Here is a 24,897-nt window from a genome sequence, read left to right on the forward strand (position 1 = left end):
CAGAGCAAATGTGTTCAGAGCTGAAACCGACAGGTAAACTAGTGACTTTAAAAGTGTATCTGTTGTGGTCAGAGGGACCAATACTGTATGTGGTTTATCAAAAAAAAACACAAAGTGATTTTGGTTGCATTGAATCAAGGTCATAATATCTTGGGAAGCCTGTTTGCTGAGGTGCCATGACACCTAATGCGTGCGGCAATTCTTACCTGACCACGGCAGTGTCATGACGTTGCAGTGTTGGTAGCTGTCTTTTCCCGGCCATCTTACCAAATCAACGCAAAATTTATCTGTTCAGTCTCACAAAAACACTCACATAAGTCCTGACAATCAGACAACACCTGCTTTGCTTTGCTGACTCTGTGCCAAATGAGGCCGGTACTGCAAAAAATAACAAACAAAAAAAAACACCCGCTGCATGGGAAGGTGGAAGCCTGTCTATATTGCAGGTCACATCATATAATTTTCAGGTCTTAGGTGAGGGATCAGACTTAAGCACGGGTCATAGACCTCTATGATGAATGAAATAAAAGGAGTCAGGTTTCCCTCGCGGATGCAGGTCACCAGGGCCCCCCTCTGGAGCCAGGTCTGGAGGTGGGGGCCTGCACCCATGGGCCTTGGCCAGCCCGAAGTGGTAACGTGAGTCCCCCTTCCCATGGGCTCACCACCTGTGGGAAGGGCCATAGAGGTCAGGTGCAGTGTGAGCTGGGCGGCGGCCAAAAGCGGGGGACCTTGGTGCTCTGATCCCCGGCTGCAGAAGCTAGCTCTTTGGACATGTAATGTCACATATCTGGCAGGGAGATATAAAACTAAATGAAAAAACAACCAAACAATGTCAGGTGATGATTAAACCTTACAGTATTGTTCAGTTCCTCCTATCAATTCCTTGGTATAGGCCTCCTGGGGTACACTGTAGGTGTGTTATTCCATATTCTTTAAAGTTTTAACGTGACATTTTTGATAACATTTTTGTTCATGACTGTTCTTGTTACTATGGCCCGAGTAGCAACTGCTGTGAGTTCCCTCTTGTTCTTCTCCAGATTATTATTATTATCAATATTATTAGGGCCCGACCAGCTACCGCTGGCGAGAGCCCTCTTGTTCTTCTCTGGATTTTTATTAGGGCCCGAGGAGCGACTGCTGCGAGGTCCCCATTGTTATTCTCGGGATTATTATTTGGGCCAGAGCAGCAACCGCTGCGAGGACCCTATTGTTCTTCTCTGGATTATTATTATTATTATTAGGGCCCAAGCAGCGACTGCTGCGAGGTCCCTATTGTTCTTCTCCAGATTATTAGGGCCAGAGCAGCGACCGCTGCGAGGACCCTATTGCACTTCTTCAGATTATTATTATTATTATTATTATTCCGAAGGAATCACATTTTTGAGGGCCTAAACATGCACGAAAAATCACAGAAATGTGCACGCTCATCGGGGCTGCTGTAAAGTTTGATATTTTGTTGTTTTCATACATAAAATCTTAAAGCTTTTTATTTTTAGAGCCATCTAGAGTTGAACAATTTTACTGGGTCACAGCCCGTTTCACCTAGAGCTATGAAATATAAATAAATATGAAAGGACCTCAAGACCTACAAAAAAGTTATAGAGAGCCATATGCTACGATGTACCGAACCAGAGTTATGTTTTTTAAGATGCCATTTTGGCCCGTTTTTGGGTATTTGCAGGTAGCGAACTCCTCTTAACATGTGTCTTAACATGTTAGCCTAATCAACCACAAATTTAGCATGCTCCATTATCAGACATTGGGGCACAACCTGGCAAAGGTTTGTGAAGATCGGCCAACATATATGATGTAGACGGGGCTTCAAAATATCTGTTTTAAATTTACCCGGCCTTGAGCGACAAATACCTTAATAAATCTGATGAAGCTTTAAAAAAATCTGAAACGTAATAGTATCATTAAGATTCATTATCTTAATACTTCTATATGATAAATTTTCAAATTGCCTAGAGCGACACCTGGTGGCAGACAAAAATGTTAATTTTTACACTCTCATGTACTGTGCTATGCCTATTTGAGGAAAGTAACTGAGTAAATTAACTGATTAACTGGCCAAAACGGTAGAAGTTAATGTATTTTGACAGATGATCTTCTCTAAATTTCATGCATGTGATGGGAGTGCAATGCTCAACACACTTTTTTCATTGTAGTGCGAGCGCCACCTAGTGGCAGCAAAAAAAGCGATAATTTTACGTTTATGTACTTTGTTGAGCCTGTTGAAGTAATATCACTGATTTTTTTCTGACAGACACACCTGATTTCTTCCACCACCAAATGATGTTTTGATAAAGGCCATGGCATATACAGCAGCGCTCATTACGACAATTTATCATAACAGTAAATGCTGCTGTAACTTGACCCAGATAATCTCAACGACACAATTTCACATATTGAATGAGAGTCCATTCCTACAGACATTAACAAAAATACATTCCATTATAGTGTTAGCATCACCTTGTGGCAGGAAATAATTTAACACAATTATTATGATTCTATTTAATTTGTTGAGCCCATTGAACAAATGCTTATGAAAATTTGAGCTTTTCCACAACATTGGGTTCTAATCGCCTTTTATAGCTGCTTTCAGCTCTAGTTGTTTTTGTTGTTCGTTGGGTCTATCATGTTCGATTTTTATTCATGTACGGTGTTTGTGTGTTTGGTTCAAATGTTCTGAAAATAAAAATGAGTTGAACGTAAAATAATGTTTCATATGTGTTTTTTGAAGAACAGGGTGGCTATGATGTTGACTGTTTGGAGGACTGGATCTTTAGAGTACCCCAAATATCTTTGTACCTGGAGATGTTGGTAGCTGAGGTATTAAATATTCATCTAAATGTGCGGCCATACTGCCCTTTTTTGCCGCCTTGTTGTGAGGAGACACCCTGGAAAGAGCTGCGGTGTTTGTTGGATATTCCCACCCTCATGTTTCTTGCGCCACAGGTTAGTGTCTGACCAGGGGGGCCTTGATCACATTGTTTTTTGTGCTATTTTGATTCACCAATGTATGCAGTTCTTCAAAGAAAATGGGTTGGTACACACCTATCATGAATCTCATAGACATTTTGCGTGTAAACTCAGTATGTTCACAGGTTACAAGCTGTGACACACTCGGACATACACGCACTACCAGGGCCCGTTATAGCTGCTTGCAGCTTTAGTTTTATTTCTTTTAGTAAGTGTTTAAGTAATAATGTGACAATACCTGTAATCATCAATATTTTTTGTCATGTTAACAGTGATATCATGGGAATTTGCCAAATGGTTTCATCCCTTGTTGCATAATGCAAATGTTTAAATTTTCCAGCTGTCTGAGAGATGTAGTGCACCATGGAGACTTATGTTTTCCACGCTGCTGCATGGCGAGAGTTTCACAAGGATGGTGGCGGGTCTGACTAAGTGTGGACCTACTTTGCTGCTCATCAAAGACACAAAGGGATATATTTTTGGTGGATTTGCCTCCCACAGCTGGGAAGTTAAACCACAATTCCAGGGTGAGAAATGGATGTAATTTTTACCACAATACACTTGCGCAGTGGTTCTCAACCTGTTTTGCCATATGTACTCCCAACAATTTTGTGCCATACCATGAGTAGCCCCCACAGTTCCTTTGGAAAAGTATCGTATTTTGCGCAATATAGGGCGCACATAAAAGCCTTTTTTTTTTTTTTAAAGCTGATGGTGCGCCTTATAATCCAGTGCGCCTTATATATGGATCAATATTGAGATTGGGATTCGTAGATGGGGAATGAACTTATTAAGTAAGCTTTACCTGTTTCTTTTGTGTGTTTACAGTTGAACAAGTTTGGTCATATTGACATTGAGTTATTATGCTATTGAGAGTTTAGAGTTAATTTTTTAATTATTAATGTTTTTACTTTGAGTGTTACTTTATTGTGATTGCATTGGGGAAAAAGTTCCCTGATATAAATGTTGCACTACATGTTATACCTTGCTGTTAAAAGATAGACTGTCACGGAAATACTAATAAAATAAAACATAAGACAGTTGTTTATTTATTTTGGGAGTAAATGAAGTTGTCAGAAAGCTGGTTTGTAATCTACTATTACAGTTTGACTACTTCTACTGTTGCACCTTATAATGCATACGTGTGCTTCAGAGGGGGGCCACTGATTCAATGTAAACAAATACTGTACTACCCCTCCGTGAGCCGTCACCTTAATGTGGTGGAGGGGTTTGTGTGTTCCAGTGATCCTAGGAGCTAAGTTGTCGGGGGCTTTAGGCCCCTGGTAGGGTCACCCATGGCAAACAGGTCCTAGGTGAGGTTCCAGACTAAACACGGCTCACAGACTCCATATGAAGAACAAAATAAATGGATTTATGTTTCCCTCACTCGGACGCAGGTCACCGGGGCCCCCCTCTGGAGCCAGGCCTGGAGGTGGGGCTTGTTGGAGAGCGCCTGGTGGACGGGCCCGCACCCATGGGGCCTGGCCAGGCTCAGCCCAAAGGGATGACGTGGGTCCCCCCTCACATGGGCTCACCACCTGTGTGAGGGGCCATAGGGGTCGGGTGCAAAGAGAGCTGGGCGGCGGTAAAAGGCAAAGACCTTGGCGCACGGATCCCCGGCTACAGAAGCTAGCTCTTGGGACATGGAATGTCTCCTCTCTGGCGGGGAAGGAGCCTGAGCTGGTGTGCAAGGCTGAGAAGTTCCGACTAAATATAGTCTGACTCACCTCCACACACAGCTTGGGCTCTGGTACTAGTCTTCTTGGGAGGGATTGGACTCTCTTCCACTCTGGAGTTGCCCGCGGTGAGAGGCGCAGAGCTGGTGTGGGCATTCTTGTTGCCCCCCAACTCAGCGCCTGTACATTGGGGTTTACCCCAGTGGACGAGAAGGTAGCCTCCCTCCGCCTTCGGGTGGGGGGATGGGTCCTGACTGTTGTTTGTGCCTATGCACCAAACAGCAGTTCAGAGTACCCACCCTTTTTGGAGTCCTTGGAGGGTGTGCTGGAGAGCGCTCCCTCCAGGGACTCCCTCGTTCTGCTGGGAGACTTCAGTGCTCACGTGGGCAATTACAGTGAGACCTGGAGGGGCGTGATTTGGGAGAAAAGGCCCACCCGATCTGAACCTGAGCAGTGCATTGTTATTGGACTTCTGTGCTCGTCACGGATTGTCCATAATGAACACCATGTTCAACCATAGGGATGTCCATATGTGCACTTGGCACCAGGACACCCTAGGCCACAGTTCGATGTTCGACTTTGTGGTTGTCTCATCGGATTTGCGGCCGCATGTTTTGGACACTCGGGTGAAGAGAGGGGCGGCGCTGTCAACTAATCACCACCTGGTGGTGTGTTGGCTCCGATGGTGGAGGAGGATGCCAGCCAGACCTGGCAGGCCCAAACGTATCATGAGGGTCTGCTGGAAACATCTGGGAGAGTGTGAAGGGAATCATATATTAGGTTGTTATCATTATGTGCTTAGTTCATTGTTACCCATTTATGCAATCCTAGTTCATCTTGACCCTGTCCTTAGATAGAGCTGTTGACGCACGAAAGTGTGAGCCGGGACCTTGGCCCAGCTGCCGGTGGCGCCCAGCTGGCTCTTTTGTTGTGTCTTGTAATCTGCTATGCTTTTGCTCAATAAAAGCCAAGGGGGGACGGCTGGGCAGTGAAAACTAGTGTTGGAAGACCCACGAGTTACATTTGCCCAAGCTTTTTTCCCTATGCCCGGCATAGAAAAGTCAATCTTGGCTGGTCTGAGTTACTCTTTTTGCTGTTTAAGCAGCTAGGCTTGTCCTAGTCTTCTTTTCTGAGATTTCTCTGACAGAGAGTCCCCTGTCAAAAAGAGTTTCAACTCTCACGTCCCGGGGGAGGCGCGGGACATTGAGTCCGAGTCGACCATGTTTCGCGCCTCCATTGTCGAGGCGGCTGATCGGAGTTGTGGCCGTAAGGTGGTCGGTGCCTGTCATGGCGGCAATCCCCAAACCCGCTGGTGGACGCCAGCGGTAAGGGATGCCGTCAAGCTGAAGAAGGAGTCCTATCAGGCCATTTCTAAAGTTGAGTAAATCAGACATTGTTTCAAGTTATGTTTTTTGTTGTTTTTTTTAACCCAAAAATGCTTTGCACTGGTTAAGGGGTACTTGGCTGAAAAGATATTTCACAGGGGGTACATCACTGAAAAAAGGTTGAGAACCACTATATTATAGCCAAGAGTTAAACCTCTTAGCTCCCTTTGTTTTCGTGTTACACTTCTTTTACTGTGTTGTGTTTCAGTTGCAGTGTAACTGCAAAACCACAAACATGGTGTTAACTTAAGTCTAAGTACAAAAACAGACTAAAATAATTCGTAGGAGTGCAGGCAGTGTCTGGCGAATGACGTATCAGAAAAATATGTCAAATCTTGCCCCCTAGTGGTGGTCAAAGGTAGGGCAAAAATACACAGATGGACTGATGTTAACAATTTCGTATGGCTTGAGAAAATGACAGACCAAGAGTGACGTAAAGGTCTGACGATGTCGGACCTGCAAAACAATGTAACTTGCCTACCTTTGGAAAAAAGCAATTTAAAAGTTTTTCCCTCACAGAAATTCTGGCCTTTACCATGCAAATAGTGTGAGAAATTAGGTAATCTGGGAAAGGTTAGGTAATCTGGGAAGAGCTCAGAGTACAGCAATTCCTCTGCTTGGACAGGTGGCGTAAATGCTACTTCTCCTTGATAAAGTACTCTGGGCATACCCAGTCAGGAAAAGGCCCAGGGGACAATGCCTGCTAAATGGATTTAAATGCCTTGACACCTCCCAGAAGAGCTGAACGAAGCGGCTGGAGAAAGATGCTTGGGTCTACTGCTTCACTGGCTGCCGCTGCGGCCAAACGTCAAATAAACAGAAGAAAATGGAGGCGAGGATTTTTTATAAATGAGAATGCCAGATGTAGGGGGAAAAAGCATAAGCATCCGCTCAAATGTTGTTTTCTTTCATATGTGTTTTAGGTAAATAAAATATTCATTTGGAACAACATTCAATACATTCTGAGTTCAATAATCATTTTACACCTGTTTAGTTACACTAAAAACATGTTGGACTAGGACTGGCAAGGAAGTTAACAATTTATTAGTTGTTGAGTGATTTGAAATATTGTGACTAGTCTTTTGGCCTTTCTGGCATATCTTTATCGTGTAACTTTGTGTCACTTTTTTTCTGTGTTGCACTTGTACAGGTGACTCCAGATGTTTCCTGTTCTCTGTGTTCCCCAGTCTGAGAGTTTATACAGCTACAGGATATAATGATCACTTCATGTATCTCAACCAGAATCAGCAGACCATGCCCAATGGACTGGTGAGACAAGACAACACATTTTATGGACTGAGGGGGCTTGGCCTTCAGGATAAGGTGCACAACAGGATGTTAAAAAAATCTGTGCATGAGCACATTTAAAATGTAGCTTTTGATGAATGAGAATATTTGTGTAAAAGATTCAAGGCATCAGATTAAGGTTTGTGTTCAAACAAACACAGGAAATACATTTGTAGCATTAGCTGTCACAGTCCACCAGTGCAGTCACCTTATTTTCAGCCTCATCACACCGGCTTCATTCCCCTGTCAATCAGCGCAGTCATCAACAGCTGATGCCAATCTCCTGTTCACAATATAACTCGGTCTCTTCCTCGCCGCCTCTGGCAGATTGTCTCTATGTGCCACGTCTACCTTTCCAACATTTCTTCCTGCCTGATTACCCGTGAATCGACCCTGTCTGCCCCCGACCACCTGAAAGCCCGCCAATTTGACCTGACCTCTAATGATTTGACCCTGCCTGAATCCGACACTCGATAGCCTGTCGATTCTACAAGTTAGCCTTTGTCTCATTCCCGCTTGCCCCTATCCACCCGACTGTCCGCCATCTTCTGACTTCGCCCGGTCCTGGCGACCCACCACCGGAGTCCTCCCCCGCCAGTCTTCATATTAGCAAGTATCCGCTTATAAACGGCACTCACCTGTCTTCGCGTGCTCTTGGGTTCTCCCTCTTATCCCTGTGACATCAGCGACCCCACAAAAAGTAAAATATGTGCACAGGGCACACAAAACTGCCGGCAAAAAAGGGTCCTGTGCTGTCACAAAGGAAACCAAGCCTCTCATTTCATTAACAAAAATAAATTAATTACGCAATAAACTGTACCAACTTAATAATACAATCAAATTACTAATAGTTGCAATCGGCCCTGAGGACGCCTGAGAGACTGTGTCTCTTGGCCAGTCTGGGAAAACCTGGAGATCTTCCCGCAGGAGCTGGATGAAGTCTGGGCTTCCCTGTTGAAGATGCTGCCCCTGAGACCCAACTCCTGATAAAGCAATAGCTAGTAAATGGACAGATGGATGAAATCACCAGCTACTAGTGGGTGGTCTACTAGTGGGTGAAAGTGTTGTACATTTGTGGAACTTTGAGTTGAAAGACATTTAATGACATTTTGGCTCACAGCACAATAACGGTTTGCTCAGCAATACTTTTGACTCACATTGTAGAGGTGTGGCAAAAAATGGTTTCACATAAGAATCAAGTTTGTCATTTATTTTGATACATATTCGGTATAAAAAGAATCAGGACGGTGGACGGACATAATCAAAATGGTGAGCTATATATGTATGTTTATATGTATGTTTAGCTTTAGCTTTTTTTTTTTTTCCCCAAGATGGCGGCGTGTGTAGACACAGCGGCCACTCGCTCTTCCGACAATGTGTTGTTTTATTCGTCAAACAAGTGTTTGTCTGAAAGTTTTTCCGGTCAGTTTACGCCACAATACGTGTACAGTCGACGGGTCTTCTTACACATTCGGAGAAGCAAGGTTTGCCAAGTTTTAAACACGGAACTGGAGAACCCGTGAAGGAAACTTGGGCTGCTACGCCGGCCTGCTATAAGCCGGCCCCTCCCCTGGAAAGGAGGCGCTGGAAGCGTTGCGCAAGAACAAGGAAGCGGGGCAAGCGTGGAGGTATCTGAGCTAGGCTAGAGGCTAACCCAACAAGCCCGGCCATACCATCTATCCTTTTGGCGAACGTTCGTTCACTGGACAACAAAATGGATGATATCCGATTTCTGAGATCAGCAAACCGAAAAGTGAGTGACTGTTGTGTGTTAGTTTTCACTGACACATGGTTACATAGTAACATTCTGGACTCCGCTATACAACTAGAGCAGCTAACATGCTACAGATCCGACAGGGCTCTCGCAGAGTGGGGGGAGTCGCACGGTGGCGGCGTGTGTGTTAACATTCGTGAAGCGTGGTGCCGGGATGCCACTGTAGTAAATAAACACTGCTCACCTCTGGCGGAATTCATGATCGTGAAGTGTCGCCCCTTCTACTTGCCAAGGGAAATAAGTTCAATCCTGCTGGTCGCTACCTATATCCCCCCAACTAACAACAGCAACAGAAGTGTGGCGCTGAACGAACTGTACCAGGTTAAGTGAACAACAAACAGCACAAGCAGACGGCTTCATCATCCTCGCTGGGGATTTCAACCATGCTAATATCAAAACTGTTCTCCCCATGTTTCATCAACAAATCCACTTTGCAACAAGAGGACATAACATTTTGGACTGTGTTTACACTTAGCACAAAGGAGTGTCCAAAGCCAGCCCCCTCCCCCACATTGGTGCCTCTGACCACCTCACTATTATGCTAATGCCTGCATACAGACCAAGAGTGAAAGTCATCAAACCTGCACTGAAAGAAGTAAGGGTGTGGCCACAGGAGGGGACCTCAGCCCTACAGGACTGCTTTGATCAACAGAAAGGGACATTTTTAAGGAAACAGTCACCTACAACGGCATCACAGATATTGAGGAGTACACAGACACGGTGACCTCCTACATCACCAAATACATGGACGACGTGACCCACTTCAGGAGGATCACCACACGGGCCAACCAGAAGCCATGGCTAACAGGAGACATCCACAGGCTGTTGAGGGCCAGAGACAAGGCCTTCAAACCTGGGGAGAAATCAGCCCTGAAAACAGCGAGAGCCAACCTGTCCCGTGGCATCAGGAAAGCCAAACAAGAATACACAAACAAGATAACTTCCCACTTCAAGGACAGCAAGAATGCATACAGCCTATGGCAGGGAATTCAGGCTATCACAGACTACAAACCTGCACCACAAAGCTGTGAGAGCGACATCAATTTGCTCAACAACCCAAACAGTTTCTTTGCACGATTTGAGGAACAGAACACCACCCGCCCACAGAAAACACCACCACCTTCACACGACCAGCCTCTGTGCCTGTCTGCTGCCAGCGTGGGGAGGACACTCTCCGCCATCAACACCCGGAAAGCAGCAGGTCCAGACAACATCCATGGCAGGGTGCTGAAAGACTGTGCATAGGAGCTGAAAGATGTTTTTATAGACGTTTTTAAAACCTCCCTGAGGAAAGCCATTGTGCCATCAGGCTTCAAAGCTGCCACTATCATACCTGTGCCAAAGAAATCCGCCCCATCCTGCTTCAACGACTATCGTCCGGTGGCACTGACATCCATCATCATGAAGTGCTTTGAACGACTAGTCCTGTCACACATAAAATCCATCCTGCCCCCCAGCCTGGACCCGTATCAGTTTGCCTACAGGGCAAAGCGATCCACAGATGATGCAATCTGCTCTGCCCTCCACCCGGCACTCACCCATCTGGACAAGAAAGATTCATATGTGAGAATGCTGACTTCAGCTCAGCGTTCAACACCATAATACCACAACAACTCACCTGCAAGCTGGACAACAACTAATTTTTCATCATTCATAGTCCTAGTTCATACCCCGACCTGTTCATACCCCAACGTGCACAGGTCTGCGAGGGCCCTTTATAGCTGCTTGCAGCTCTAGTTTAGATTTGTTTTTTTAAAAAAATTTGAATTTCAAGCGTAAACTTTGATTATTATCATGTTTGGTCAGCTACAGGCTTCACTCTAATTTGACTTCCGGTCGCCACTAACGCGATGCCAAGCGCGGCTCTCTTTGATTTACTACCAACAGATGGAAACGGGAAGAGATAACAGTACAGTTAATGTATTACATTTAATAATGTAAAACTTAAGTAAATATGTGTACTGCAGTAAGGAGTGCCCGAGGGATGTGCATTTACAGTTAACTCGTCTGTCTTGCAAGCAGCGAATATTCATTGCATCTCTTCGTAATATAGTTTTGTGTTGTTTGAGGATAAGTAGCCACGATAATGGATGGAGGGATGAATTACACTATATCATTCTGCAATATCATTATAATGCATCGGTCTGAAACACCAAACCTCGATGGCTGTTCAAACACACCTGTTTCAAATGATTAGCTCATCAGCAAGATTTTGCAGGAGCGTCAACGTGATCCTAAACATTTTAATTATGTACATTGGATAGAGAAGGATCCAAAACTTGCAGGTTACCTTTCTTCGGGAGCTGGAGTTGAGAACAACATTTCGCGCCCCCCTTCCCCATTTGCCACACCGACCATATATAAGATTATTATCTATAAAAATTGCATAGGTATACCTAAAATGATATCCTATTTAGCATTGACACTAGGAAAAAGCCATAGAATAAAAGTGTGTGTGTGTGTGTGTGTGTGGAAAAAGTAATAGAATGTGTGTGAAAATATATATATATATATATATATATATATATATATATATATATATATATATATATATATATATATATATATATATATATATATGTATGATTTTATATGATTTTGTATGATTTTGTAATGTATAAAAATGAGCTGAATTTTTTAATGAAAACCTTGAAATCTTTTATGATTATTAGTAATGTTAATGTTTTATGATTAATAGTGATATTGTGCTTTCACTACTTTGGACAGTAATAAAAAATACTAAAAAATGTGAAGCCATTGTTTTAAAGTTATATAAATACATACCATGATTTTATTGGTCTGGCTCATTTGGGAATACATTTTACTCTATAAGACAGCAAGCTAAAGGGCCCACTATTTGAGAAACACTGACTTATTTCAACTTTAACTGTTGCAAATATTAGAATGCTTGGCTCCAATGTTTTGAATTTGATCAGAATGGCTGTTACGACTGCTTCAGTGCTATGGTCTTCTATTTGCAATGTGTGTGTTGATTTATTACCTTTGTCATATAGGGTCTTCTGTTCTTACAAATGTCATAATTGTTCTGAGCTACAAAAGCTTGGCCTTATGGCGATGTAATTAAAAAAATAAAGCAATTTTTTAGAGTATGTTGTTGGGTGCTATTTTTTTAAAAAATCTTATTTGTGTGTACATTATTTTCAACAGTGCCCGATTAACAAAAGCTAAGAAAGTTCTTCCGAGAGTCTTTACGACGGTTCATTAATTGTTCAAACTTGAATTATGAATAATTATTGTCATGTTTTTTTTTTTAATTTATTTCGTCACCTCTTCTGATTTCTTTCTTATTATCAGGGCATGGGCGGTCAGCACAGTTACTTTGGGCTATGGTTGGATTGTGATTTTGGACATGGTCATAGCCGTGCACGGCCAAAGTGTACAACCTTTGGAAGCCCTCAACTCTCAGGGGACGAGGATTTTATTTTGGACTCGATGGAAGTCTGGGCAGTAGGAAAGTCCTCTGAGCCTCAGGAGGTAATAGCACCTAATCTTTTCATTTCCTAAAAACAATATTGTTCACAAGATTATTTTAATGCTGCTAAAAATACAGTAAACACAACAATTTTACCTCAGAAATAATAAAATATAAAAATCAGTTTAAACATGACATGTTCTTGACAAACCTTCTTTACTGGTTAAAATGATGGTACTGGTTAAATTAAGGTATAACTGCTTCAGTACGCCAAATATCTTGAAGAAAGTAATGGAAAAACCGAATAATCAAAACAAAATCCTCAGATTAATCGATTTATTAAAATAATTGTTCGTTGCAGCTCTCAAATAAATTGAAACATACACACGTGGACAAAATTGTTGGTACCCCTCAGTTAAAGAAGGAAAAACCCACAATTCTCACTGAAATCACTTGAAACTTACAAAAGTAACAATAAATAAAAAAATATTGAAAATTAAATAATCAAAATCAGCCATCACTTTTGAATTGCTGATTAAAATAATTATTTAAAAAAACAAACTAATGAAACAGGCCTGGACTAAAATGATGGTACCTATAACTTAATATTTTGTTGCACAACCTTTTTATATATATATATATATATATATATATATATATATATATATATATATATATATATATACTGCATACACTGTGTGTGTGTATATATATATATATATATATATATATATATATATATATATATTATATATATATATATATATATATATACTGCATACACTGTGTGTGTATATATATATATATATATATATATATATATATATATATATATATATATATATATATATATATATATATATATATAATATGCATACAGTGGGCCCCCGTTTTACGAACTTAATCCGTTCAGCGGCTACGCTCGTAACTCGAATTGCTCGTATGACGGGCAATCCAAACCTATGTTAATTAGTGAATGTGTGCAACGCGTGCAAAAACCTTAGGTAAAAACATCACGACTTTATACACATATTAAAAATTAGTAACATAATTTACTGTACAGTTAAATTAAATAACATAAATATACAAAGGAAAAATGACATTTTCATTTGGGGCGACGTGACTTGAGCTGGGTGGAGGCGGAGGGGAGTGGCCCAACAGCCCCAGCCTTCAGCCTAGCGTGCAGGCCTGTCGTCTTGGCTCGCATCCGCCAAAGGGGTATATTTAGTATAGCTGTTTATTAATTATTGTGAAAAATCAGTAACATGATCAGGGTCTTCAATAAACTGGTAGCCCTTCATATTACTCAGTACCAAAGAAGTAGGTCTCGGTTTCAACAAGGTTGGTGACTCCTGTTGTAGACACTTGCGTGTAGAAGCCTTTGTGTAAACTCATATGTCTGTGCAAGCTGACATCTCACAATAATGGCTTTTGATTCATTTAAGCTCACATTGACACGGTATAGTTATTGTCTATTGCAGGTGACATACTGTAGAACAGTACTTTACAGTAAATTTTAAGCCCATAATGAACGTATAATACCACACAAAGATTTGAATGATAGAGATTACACTTTTTTGCTCATTTAGTACACATTTCTGAACATCCATCATCAGTTCTGTGTTTCTCATTCCAACTTGTAAAGCAAATAAGTGAAATCTGGTGTTTTTTATTTTCTATTTCAGTGTGAGGATGGTGAAGTTAAGAGGAGTCTCTTCAACATGAATCTGGAGGATCAGGCCATAATGGAAATGACGGGCAAGGAATTGCACAGTCAGGGTTTCAGGGAGCTAGATGAGGACCAGAGAACCTAAAGGTCAACATCCTGTCACTCTCTGGACCCATGGTAGATCTTCTGCTGATGCATCTTAGAATTTTTTTAAATAATCTATCAAATTCTAATTTTCTTTCAAACAGTGATTTTTATTGTGATGACATTTTGTTTTAAATTCAGAATGCAAAACCTGGTAGTGTCTAAGGCACAGAGGTCAAATTCCAGTCCTTGAGGCTGGTATGCATGCATGTTTTCGAATCCTCTCTCTCAAACACACCTGATTCAAATGATGAGGATTATTTTCAATCTCCTGAAGAGCTTGTGACTAACCTAATCATTTGAATCAGGTGTATTGGGGGAAGAAAACCAGAAAACATGCAGGATGGCCCTTGGGGACTGGAGTACTGAAACAACATGAAACAACAGTGTTTAATGGAAATAAACATGGTATAGTGTGTTGGGGTTCCTCTTTTTATTCAATGTTGGAGGAGGTCAAAATATTTTTAAGATGTCATGGAAATGTCTACTAATGATTAGAATAGAGCATCAAGAATTGTACCAACTGCTAGAATAAACCACACTGTCATATGTCTTGTGCATAACACTCTAAAATGTAGCATAACCCTCTGAAATATAGCAGGAGCTGCTTATTGAAGTTACACGCATTTAAATGACACAAATAGACATACATTGACAAAAAGTAGCCATCAAAATTCAATGACAACACTTTTTTAGCATTCTGAATGTGCTAGTGAAAGGCAATTGTTGTCCACTAAATTCAACACAATTTATCTTTCAGCTCTGTTTCAGATCAGGGACACGTTTAAGTGGAACAAATATGAACATTTTTTTTTCTGATTGCTGTTCTCGTAGGTCCCTACGTAGTTGTCATGTGTGATTGGGGTTTGTTGTTTTTTCGATTGTGTGGGTTTTGTTCATATTCCTAAATCCATGTTTGTTTCCCTTGAATCTGCTTTTGCTGTCTCATTAGCCTGATCTTGTCCACCTGCCTGTTTACCTGCCCTACTTGTGTCATCCAGTCAGCTTCCCTTGCCTTGTGTCTCTCCCCAGCTGTGTTGTGTCTTCTTGTTAAGTGTGTAGTCTATTTAGTTCCCAGATTGCATTCTGTTCTTGTCGGGTCATTGTTTATTTTCTGCGCTTACTGGTCCGTGTAGTTATCATTCCCTCCCCGCTGCCTTGCCTGAGCTCACTTGCTGTCGCTCTGCTCCTTGTCCTCATCTTTCCCGTGTAGTCCCCACCTGCCTGTAAGTTTATTTCCGTTCTAAGTGTTTTTGTTGTACTTGTTGTATTATATTTTTGCCCCTTCCCCATCCTTTTTTTATTTTTTTTTATTAAATCATCTTTTTTGAGCCTTAACCCTATCAGCTCCAGCAATTATTGGTTCTACCTTTCACACGCTCCTCACCAACATGCCTCATGAACATGACAGTAGTACAGCTCAAATTGTCCTCATATCTGTCCATTTGTAACAGTATGAAACATTGACATGACACAAATCAACATGAACTGACAATTATTGACCAAAACTCAATGAAAACACTACATCAAAGTTGCTCATCTTCTCAATAAAGACCAATCATGGCTCACCTTGCAAATGTCATATGACCAAAATCACAAAACATGGGAGCTACGATATTTCATTACCTGAGCCCTGAGCAACAGATGTATTTCAATGTACTGTACAGCAATTGACAAAATGTTAGTGGGGTGTTTATTTTAATAAAGCTTAACCTTTTGTTAACTTTGTTTGTGATAAGATCATTTGTGTTAGTGTTTTCTGGTCAGTCTCTGTTTAGAATTCAATTATGAGCAGAACAAAGACAGAAAGGAGACATTCCTTTTGATGTGTGCTTTTCCTGAGTGCGAATCGGAGGTTGCGAGTGACCCTGTAATCTGGCGGACCCTAATGCCAAGGATTGTCACACAGGCAAGTGTACAAGTGATTTGTTTTATACTGCACATACTTGACATACTTGTAGGTAATGAGAGGTGACCCTTTTATAAGAATGGAGACACAAGAGCACACCTTTTGGGGGTTGAAAGAAATTCTTCTGACATCAGCTGTATCATGCATTGGGACAGACCCACTTCACAGAGAAAAACATTACTACAGAAGCTCTTGAAGATGATAAAAATAAGTAGAGTTGGTTATTTAATTTATATATCTCATAAGCAATATCAATCAGAGCGCCAAGTTTAGACTTGCACAAGATATAATTGCCACAAAAAAAATGTCTGTGTTGACTTCCATAGGACCTTAAACGTGCGGTCCATCGGACCTTAAACAAGCGGTCCATCGGACCTTAAACGTGCGGTCCATCGGACCTTAAACGAGCGGTCCATCGGACCTTAAACGTGCGGTCCATCGGACCTGAAACGAGTGGTCCATCGGACCTTGAACGTGAGGTCCATCGGACCTTAAACGAGCGGTCCATCGGACCTTAAACGAACGGTCCATCGGATCTTAAACGTACAGTCAATTGGACTTTAAACAAACGGCCTGACTTAAAAACGAGAAAGTTTAACATCCGGTGCACAGTTACTGATCATTTCTCTGATGTATGAGTGTGAAATGAATGTGGAGTGGTTGTCCTGAGTGACGGGAAATCTAAAACTGGTGAAACGGTCGTGAGTATAAACACCTGTTAAATATCAGAAGGGCTTGTTGAAAGAACAAATGGGACAGTCAAGGCCATACGTATAAAAACAATGCAAGCGATAAAGTGACAGCGACCAGATTGCATTCCTATTGTGGCCACAGAAATGAGAATTGTTCTGCTGAAGGAAAAACTTTATCACCATTTGAAATAGTATATGGAGGACCATACGGACAAGCAGACTTAACCCATGACCAGCCACCTAGTGGATGTTCATTTCCAGTTCACATGAAAAGACTGTTTGGCACAAGGGAGATGCATTAGAACAATGACTGGCCAGTGTGTTCTATCCCACAGTAAACCCGGGTCCAGATCGGAGACCAGGTGTTCCTCAAGGTGCTGACAACCTCGTTGGGACAGTGAACGCTGGAATGGCCCGTTCCAGATGATCGCAGCGATACCAACTGCGGTGAAAGTTGAAGGACGCGACGGGTGGATCCACCAGTTGCAGTGCAAGATCCTTCGACCCCCTGTTGACGGGCCTAGCGACGCCAGTCCCTCGAAGTGAGGATCAGCACCCCCGAGTGCACGGACGGTGCACCAACAAAAGACGACAGTGGAAGAAAGGGTTTTTGTGGTAAACACACCCCTCTCAGGAGAATGGCCTGTCCGCCAGCACTCCTCCGAGCAGCATGCTGCTTGATGCTGGGCGGCGCCCTTGTGTCCGGACGACCAACAACGCCTACCTCAGACAGACCACCAGCGTCATGGGCAACCTCCAGCTCCAGACGGACATCACAGAAACAGCAATAAACGCTACGTTTGTTTCAGTGTTGAGAACTCCACCTGTAATGGAGGTGTCGGAATATTGCCCAAACTTGTGACCACCTTGAAAGGACTGTACTTGACTGATTCAGAGGATCCTCAATCTTATCAGGTTGTCCGGCCAGAACATAAAGACGATGCACACTCTCATGCCAATCTTTATTTGTATATAATGTTCTATTTATTTATCTGGGTTGGTGTGTGTGAGGGTGTGTATGTGTTTGTGTGTTTGATTGTGGGTGTGATTGTGTTTTCTATGTGTGATTGTTAGGAAGATCACATGACCACAGGAGAAACATGTCCAGGCATAAATAGTAATAACAGAACAATTCAAACACAAAATCGTTAAGTATAATTAGAAACTTCTTAACACCACCCATTGGTCCAAATGCAACACTGACAAACCACCAGTCCCAATCACTAGACAAACTTCCGTCTATTTTTTATGCGATTGGCATGCCTTGGAGCATTCCTGACAAAGACAAATTGATTGACAAAGCCAATGCTGCGGGTTCGCATTTGCCATATTTGGTGTTCTATTTCCAGTGACTGTGTACAAACACACCGATTTTTTCAATGATGTCAATCATGTAGTATACTCGTCGACTGATATCACGGACGCACCTTCTACGCACACAGCTTCACAACTACATGCTACTTCACTTATGACTATTCAAAACAGACAGGCACTCGACATGACTGGCAGAAAAGGGTGGCGTGTGCAAGCTTTTGCCATCAGGTGAATGTTGCACATTTATTCCTTTACACACTTTGTCTAATGGCTTGTTGTCTGAGACACTGACACTGCCCTGGGAGTGCAGAGTGAGGACTCTAAGTATAGAGGGAGTTGAACCTCAACCAATTCCTGCATTGGTTGCAGGACTTCTTAGGCAAATGGAAGAGCGTGGCTGTAGCCATTGCTTCTGTCATCATCTGCATTCTCTTGCTGTCATGTCTCTGCATAACCTGCTGTGTGCCCTTGTGTAAGATCTGTGCCATCAAAATCATGGATGCTGTTGGGGTTAGCAGCGCAAGTGACCGTGACCATGACTGACTATCAACCTGTTGACTCTGACCCCGACTCTGACGACGATTCAACAACTGTCTGAACCATTCAAGATGCACCTACAGAAAAGATTTTAGACATAGGATGTTGATATGGTTTGTGATGTGTATATATATATGTATTGGACCAAAAGGAGCTTTAGCTTTTGCTTTTTCTTTTTTTTCCTTGTTACAAGCTCTTGCTTGGGAAGGGTTTCTACCTTTTTCCCACTGGGTTTTGGGTAGTTTTCTTCCCACTCAAGCAATAGCTTTCGACATTGTTTGATGTGTTTTAATAATGATAATGAGGGGGGATATGTGAAGATAATCATATATTAGGTTGTAATCATTATGTGCTTATTTCATTGTTACCCATTTATGCAATCCTAGTTCATCTTGACCCTGTCCTTAGATAGAGCTGTTGACGCACTAAAGTGTGAGCCGGGATCTTGGCCCAGCTGCCGGTGGCGCCCAGCTGGCTCTTTTGTTGTGTCTTGTAATCTGCTATGCTTTTGCTCAATAAAAGCCAGGGGGGGACGGCTGGGCAAGTTGAAACTAGCGTTGGAAGACCCACAAGTTCATTTGCCCAAGCTTTTTTCCCTATGCCCGGCATAGAAAAGTCAATCTTGGCTGGTCTGAGTTACTCTTTTTGCTGTTTAAGCAGCTAGGCTTGTCCTAGTCTTCTTTTCTGAGATTTCTCTGACAAAAACTTAAAGCAGTTCTCACTAGTATAGACTTACAGGAGCACACACAGGCACACGCATGCACACAAGATTACAAACAAATCCTAGCTGTCAGGGCTAGCAACCTTCTATTGACTTTCAGAACAGCAATCAGAATGCAGAATGTTGTTGTCAACTCGTGTGCCCCATGTTGTCCTTCTTTTAAGTGACATACATGAAGACAAATTTTGCTGTAGTTTACAATGACCCACCATTGCCTTCTACTTCAGCAATTACAATGAGAAAAAGTGTTTTCATTGATTTTATTTATTTTATTTATTTGTTTGTTTTTCCGGAGGCATTTTTTGAACGTGTGTTAAATGTGTATTAATTCACTTAAAAGGACACTTTGACCTGTTGTAGGTAGTGGTTAATTGCATTTTACCATAGTAATCAGAATGAGTAAAAATGCATTTGTTGATTATTGGTCAATATATTGTTCAATTTGTGCCTGTGTGTTTCAAGTGTGTCTTCTGCAAAAGGACAGATTTGAAGACAGACTGAGCTGGAGTGGGCATAAATTTACCATTGCCTTCTATTACAATGAATGTGAAATGTGAAAAATTTAGTCAATCTATAACTAATTAAAAAAAATAAAATTTTAATGATCATTTAATCTATCCGTTAAATGTGTCTAACTTCTGAAAAAGGACGGATCTGAAGAACATGTTGACTGTAGTAAGGAACAATGTCTTCTATTTAAGCAATATGAATGCGAAATCATGTATTCGTTGATTTTTGATGAATAACTTTGGCGAATTTCAAACGCCGAACTTCTGTCCAACGTTTAATCGCAGGTACAAACACTCTTTTGGGCTAAGTTATTTTAGGCGCAGATATTGCACTTGCTTCCGGACTCAAAAAAATAAATAAATGCAGGCTTATGCTTATGGTATTGCAAGTTGACTTCACTTCCTTGTACAGCAAGATAGAGGAACTAACAGCTTTGTGACTGTCGTTGTCAACACTGTCACTCGGAGCTTCATATGACACGTTGAAGGCATGATTCAATCGTAATTATAAAAAGTTTCTTCGTGTCGTCTCGAAAATGTGTTCGACGGGCAAGGTAAGAAGACATTTTTCAATGCCTTTTTTTTTTTTTGCATCGTAGTAGATGTTTGACACAGAACTTATTTATTTATTGCTGGCGAAGCTTGATAGCAAAACTGATAGCTCAGGACGATAAGCAGGACTGAAAGCAGCCACCCGAAAGTGGGGTAAAGTTGGTTTGTTATTCGATATTCGCTTGACATTCAGTTTCATCTGTGCTTTTAATCGGAGACCACGGGAGTGTCCGCGTAGTTAAAGAGTGTAGTTTAGAGCACAATCAGTATACGTTTATATACTATAGGATTACTGTCAAGTAGTCTCAAGAGTTCAAGTTTTACGAGGGAACAGCGAATCCACATGCCAACCGACCGTCATTCACCGTGGTTCATGTTAGGGACCGTCAGCAAATTAAACGTTTCAGTATGAATTTAGTCACAAAAAATACTCAGTAAAAATCAATAATATTACTTTATACCATTATTTTTGATGTAGTAGATCATATCTGTAATGCCCCGACTACCACAGGTGATCTTATTGTGAAAAAAAAAAAAAAAACAATATGGGCATACTATGCATTTAATAACTGAAAATATTCACTAAAAATCAATGAAATGACTTGTTTTCTTTCTTTTTGTTGTAGTAGGTCATACTATTAATGCCTTAACTACTACAGGTGAGGTTATTGTGAAAACCGGCTTTATATGGACATGGTATGTATTTAATAAATAAAAATATTCACTAAAAATCAATAAAAAGACGTTTTATCTTTGTTTTTGCTGTATTAGCTCATACTGTTAATGCCCTAACTACTACAGGTAATGTTATTGTGGAAAAACACTTTATATGGCCATACTATGCATTTTATAACAAACTATTCACTAAAAAGAAATAAGACTTTTTATCTTTGTTTTTGCTGAAGTAGGTCATACTGTTAAAGCCTGAACTACTACAAGTAAGGTTTTTATGAAAAACACTACATATTAAGTGTTCGTATGAAGTATTTTTTCACAATAACTTCACCTGTAGTAGTTAGGGCATTTAACAGTATGACCTACCACAGCAAAAACAAACAAACAAACAAATAAACAACTTAACACTTTTCATTGACTTTTAGTGAATATTTTCAGTTATTAAATTCATAGTATGGCCATATAAACCTCACCTATAGTAGTTAGGGCATTACAAGTATGACCTACTACAGCGTAAAGAAAGATAAAAAGTAATTTCATTGATTTTTTTTGGGAATATTTTCAGTTATTAAATGCATTGAATGTCTATATAAACTGTGTAAAGTGTTTTTTCACAATAACTTCACTTGTAGTAGTTGGGCATTACGAGTATGATCTACTACAGCAATTAAAAAAAAAAAAAGATAAAAACTCATTTCATTGATTTTTTTTTAGTGAATATTTTTCAGTAATTAAATGCATAGTTTGTCCATATGAAGTGTTTTTTTTTTCACAATAAACTCACCTGTAGTAGTTAGGGCAATAACATTTTGACCTATTACAGTAAAAAGAAAGAGGAAAAAATAATTTAATTGATTTTTAGTGAACATTTTCAGTTATAAAATACATAGTAAGTCCATATAAAATGTTTTTTTTCCACAATAACCTCACCTGTAGTAGTCAGGGCATTACACGTGTGCTCTAACTACAGCAAAAATAATGGTAAAAGTTATTTTATTAATTTTTTAGTGAACATTTTTTTTCACACTGAAATGTGTAATTTGCAGACGGTCCCCACCGAATGTCAACTCGAATATCAAATAACAAGCCAACTTTACCTTGCTCCACCCGAAGACCAGCTGTGATAGTAATTCTACTTAATTTAACTCGGCAGTGCTATAAATGTAAGGGCTGCAGGTGGAGAAGACGATGATTACGATTTAATTGGTCCAGCTAAGCAAAGTACCATTCATCTGGTCTATTTGCATTTCCTGCTTCAGCGACCATCGAAGTGAAAGGCGTTTTTTTTTTTTTTTTTTTTTTTGGTGACTTAAAAAAAGCCTTGCCTCCGAGAAAATCATGATTCCATTGGAATCATGATGACGGGTGCAAAATGCCGCCATTGTTTCAGTATACAATTGGCAAATTTGGGGAATGTGTTACTGACGACAGGAGAACAACATGTCCCACAGGTTATTTTCTGTGTTGCTCTCCTGTTTCTTTCTGAAATGCTTGTAGTTTAATTTAAATCAAAATAAAATGTGTGTAGGCAGCCTGGTGGTACAGTGGTTAGCTCGGCCGCCTCACAGTTCAGGGACCGGAGTTCAAATCCAGCTTGGTGGAGTTTGTGTAGTTAAAAGTCCATTAAAGTCCATTAAAGTCCAAAAACTTTAATGGCCGGTGTATTGGACATACTAAGTTGTCCTTAGGCGTGATTGGCTGCGTGAATGGTTGTTCGACCCTTGGGATATGTACCAGCAAGAACTGTGACCCTTTTAAGGATAGGCGGCTATAGAAAATGAATGGATGAACTCATTCAATAAAATAACAACACCTGCTGATTGAGGTGAGCCATGACTAAAGTTAACATCGGTCAGCCCAGTGGGCTTTCCAAAATTTAACGCATCTTATAAAAGTATCTTGTTAAAAAATTAAATGTGAACTTTCACTTCTACAAAACATAAATATTGATTTTCTCTTTGTGTTATCTTAAATATCTCACACATGGAGAGATAATAACTTTAATGAACTAAGGTAATAGTCTGTCATTCATCAAGCATTCAGAAAAGATCTCTGAATGTCTAACAATTACTCGATATCCATCCATCCATCTATCCATCCATCTTCTATCTTCTATCGCTGTGTTCCGGGGTCAGGTCGCGGGGGCAGCAGCTTGAGCAAGGGAGCCCAGACTTCCCTCTCCCCGACTTACTGCCGGATATGCGGACCAAACTCTGACATTGGTCGTACAGGGACCGAACAGCCCTTATGAAGGCGTCCAGTACCCCCTACTACCGAAGCACCCCCCTTAGAGATCCCCGAAGGACACGGTCGAACTCCTTCTCCAAGTCCACAAAGCACATGTGGACTGGTTGGGCAAACTCTCATGCACCCTCGAGGATCCTGCCGCGTGTGTAGAACTGGTCCATTGTTTCACGGCCAGGACGAAAACCTTAATCGAGATGCGACTTCCTGACGGACCTTCCTCTCCAGTACCCCTGAATAGACGTGACCAGGGGGGCTGAGGAGTGGGATTCCTCTGTAGTTGGAACACATCCGGGACCACCATGCCAGTCAGGGGCCAATCCAGGATCACTCTCCCTGATGTTGCAGATGCGTGTCAGCCACGACAGCCATACAACATTCAGAGCCTTCAGGGACTCTGGGCGGATCTCATCCACTCCCGGGCCTTACCACCAAGGAATATTTTGACCACCTCGGTGACTTCAGCCACAAAGATGGGAGAGCCCATTTAAGAGCCCGAAGTCTGCTTCCTCAGAGGAAGATGTGTTGGTGTTATTGAGGAGGCCTTTGAAGTATTCTGCCCACCAGTTCAAGACGTCCCGAGTTGAGGTCAGCAGTGCCACATTCCCACTGTACACAATGTTAATGGTGCACTGCTTCCCCCTTCTGAGACACAGGATGGTGGACCAGAATACCCTTGAAGCCGTCCGGAATTCGCTTTCCATGGCCTCACCGAATTCCTCCCACACCCGAGATTTTGCCGTGGCGACCGCCGAAGCCGCACTCCGCTTGGCCAGCCGGTACCTGTCAGCTGCCTCTGGAGTCCCACAGGCCAAAAAGGCCCGATAGGACTCCTTCTTCAGCTTGACGGCATCCCTAACCGCTGGTGTCCACCAGCGGGTTTGGGGATTGCCGTTGCGACAGGCACCGACCACCTTACGGCCACAACTCTGATCAGCCGCCTCGACAATGGAGGCGCGAGACATGGTCCACTCGGACTGAATGTCCCCCACTTCCCTCGGGACATGGGAGAAATTCTGCCTGAGGTGGGAGTTTAAACTCCTGACATGGGACAGATGTTCCCAGCAAACCCTCTGCCAGGTCTGGCCGGCATCCTCCACTACAGCAAACACATCGCCAGGTGGTGATCAGTTGACAGTTCCGCCCTTCTCTTCACCCGAGTATCCAAAACATGCGGCCACAAATCTGATAATACAACCACAAAGTCGATCGTTGAATTGCGGCCTCGGGTGTCCTTGGTGCCAAGTGCACATATATATGGACAACCCTATGTTTGAACATGGTGTTCGTTATGGACAATCTGTGATGAGCACAGAAGTCCAATAACAAAGCACCACTCACCAATCACGCCCCTTCAGGTTTCACTGTCATTGCCTATGTGATCGTTTAAATTC

At 41.8% G+C, this 24,897-nt stretch overlaps 2 protein-coding genes across 10 annotated transcripts in view; both read left to right on the forward strand.

Annotated features, from left to right (window-relative positions):
- The window catches only part of meak7 (MTOR associated protein, eak-7 homolog), a 28,300-nt gene extending 8,878 nt beyond the window's left edge, over positions 1-19,422 (forward strand). For all 4 annotated transcript variants that reach the window (XM_088418174.1, XM_088418175.1, XM_088418176.1 and 1 more), the window contains 7 exons: positions 1-33; positions 2,744-2,958; positions 3,323-3,509; positions 7,194-7,312; positions 12,420-12,599; positions 14,223-14,383; positions 16,104-19,422. The exon at positions 1-33 is cut by the window's left edge. In XM_088418174.1, coding sequence (XP_088274300.1) covers positions 1-33; positions 2,744-2,958; positions 3,323-3,509; positions 7,194-7,312; positions 12,420-12,599; positions 14,223-14,351 — 863 coding nt within the window. In that variant the 3' untranslated portion in view covers positions 14,352-14,383; positions 16,104-19,422. The remainder of the gene's footprint in view (positions 34-2,743; positions 2,959-3,322; positions 3,510-7,193; positions 7,313-12,419; positions 12,600-14,222; positions 14,384-16,103) is intronic.
- Positions 19,423-19,569: 147 nt separating this feature from the next.
- plcg2 (phospholipase C, gamma 2) overlaps positions 19,570-24,897 on the forward strand; it is a 209,121-nt gene continuing 203,793 nt past the window's right edge. For all 6 annotated transcript variants that reach the window (XR_015865985.1, XR_015865986.1, XM_088418162.1 and 3 more), the window contains exon 1: positions 19,570-20,586. Coding sequence is in view for 4 of the 6 variants with exons in the window: in XM_088418162.1 (XP_088274288.1) it covers positions 20,569-20,586 (18 nt within the window). In the remaining 2 variants the exon portion in view is untranslated. The remainder of the gene's footprint in view (positions 20,587-24,897) is intronic.

Source organism: Hippichthys cyanospilos, chromosome 6 (assembly GCF_059441005.1).
Source record: "Hippichthys cyanospilos isolate Australia breed blue-spotted pipefish chromosome 6, RoL_Hcya_1.0, whole genome shotgun sequence".
NCBI lineage: Eukaryota > Metazoa > Chordata > Actinopteri > Syngnathiformes > Syngnathidae > Hippichthys > Hippichthys cyanospilos.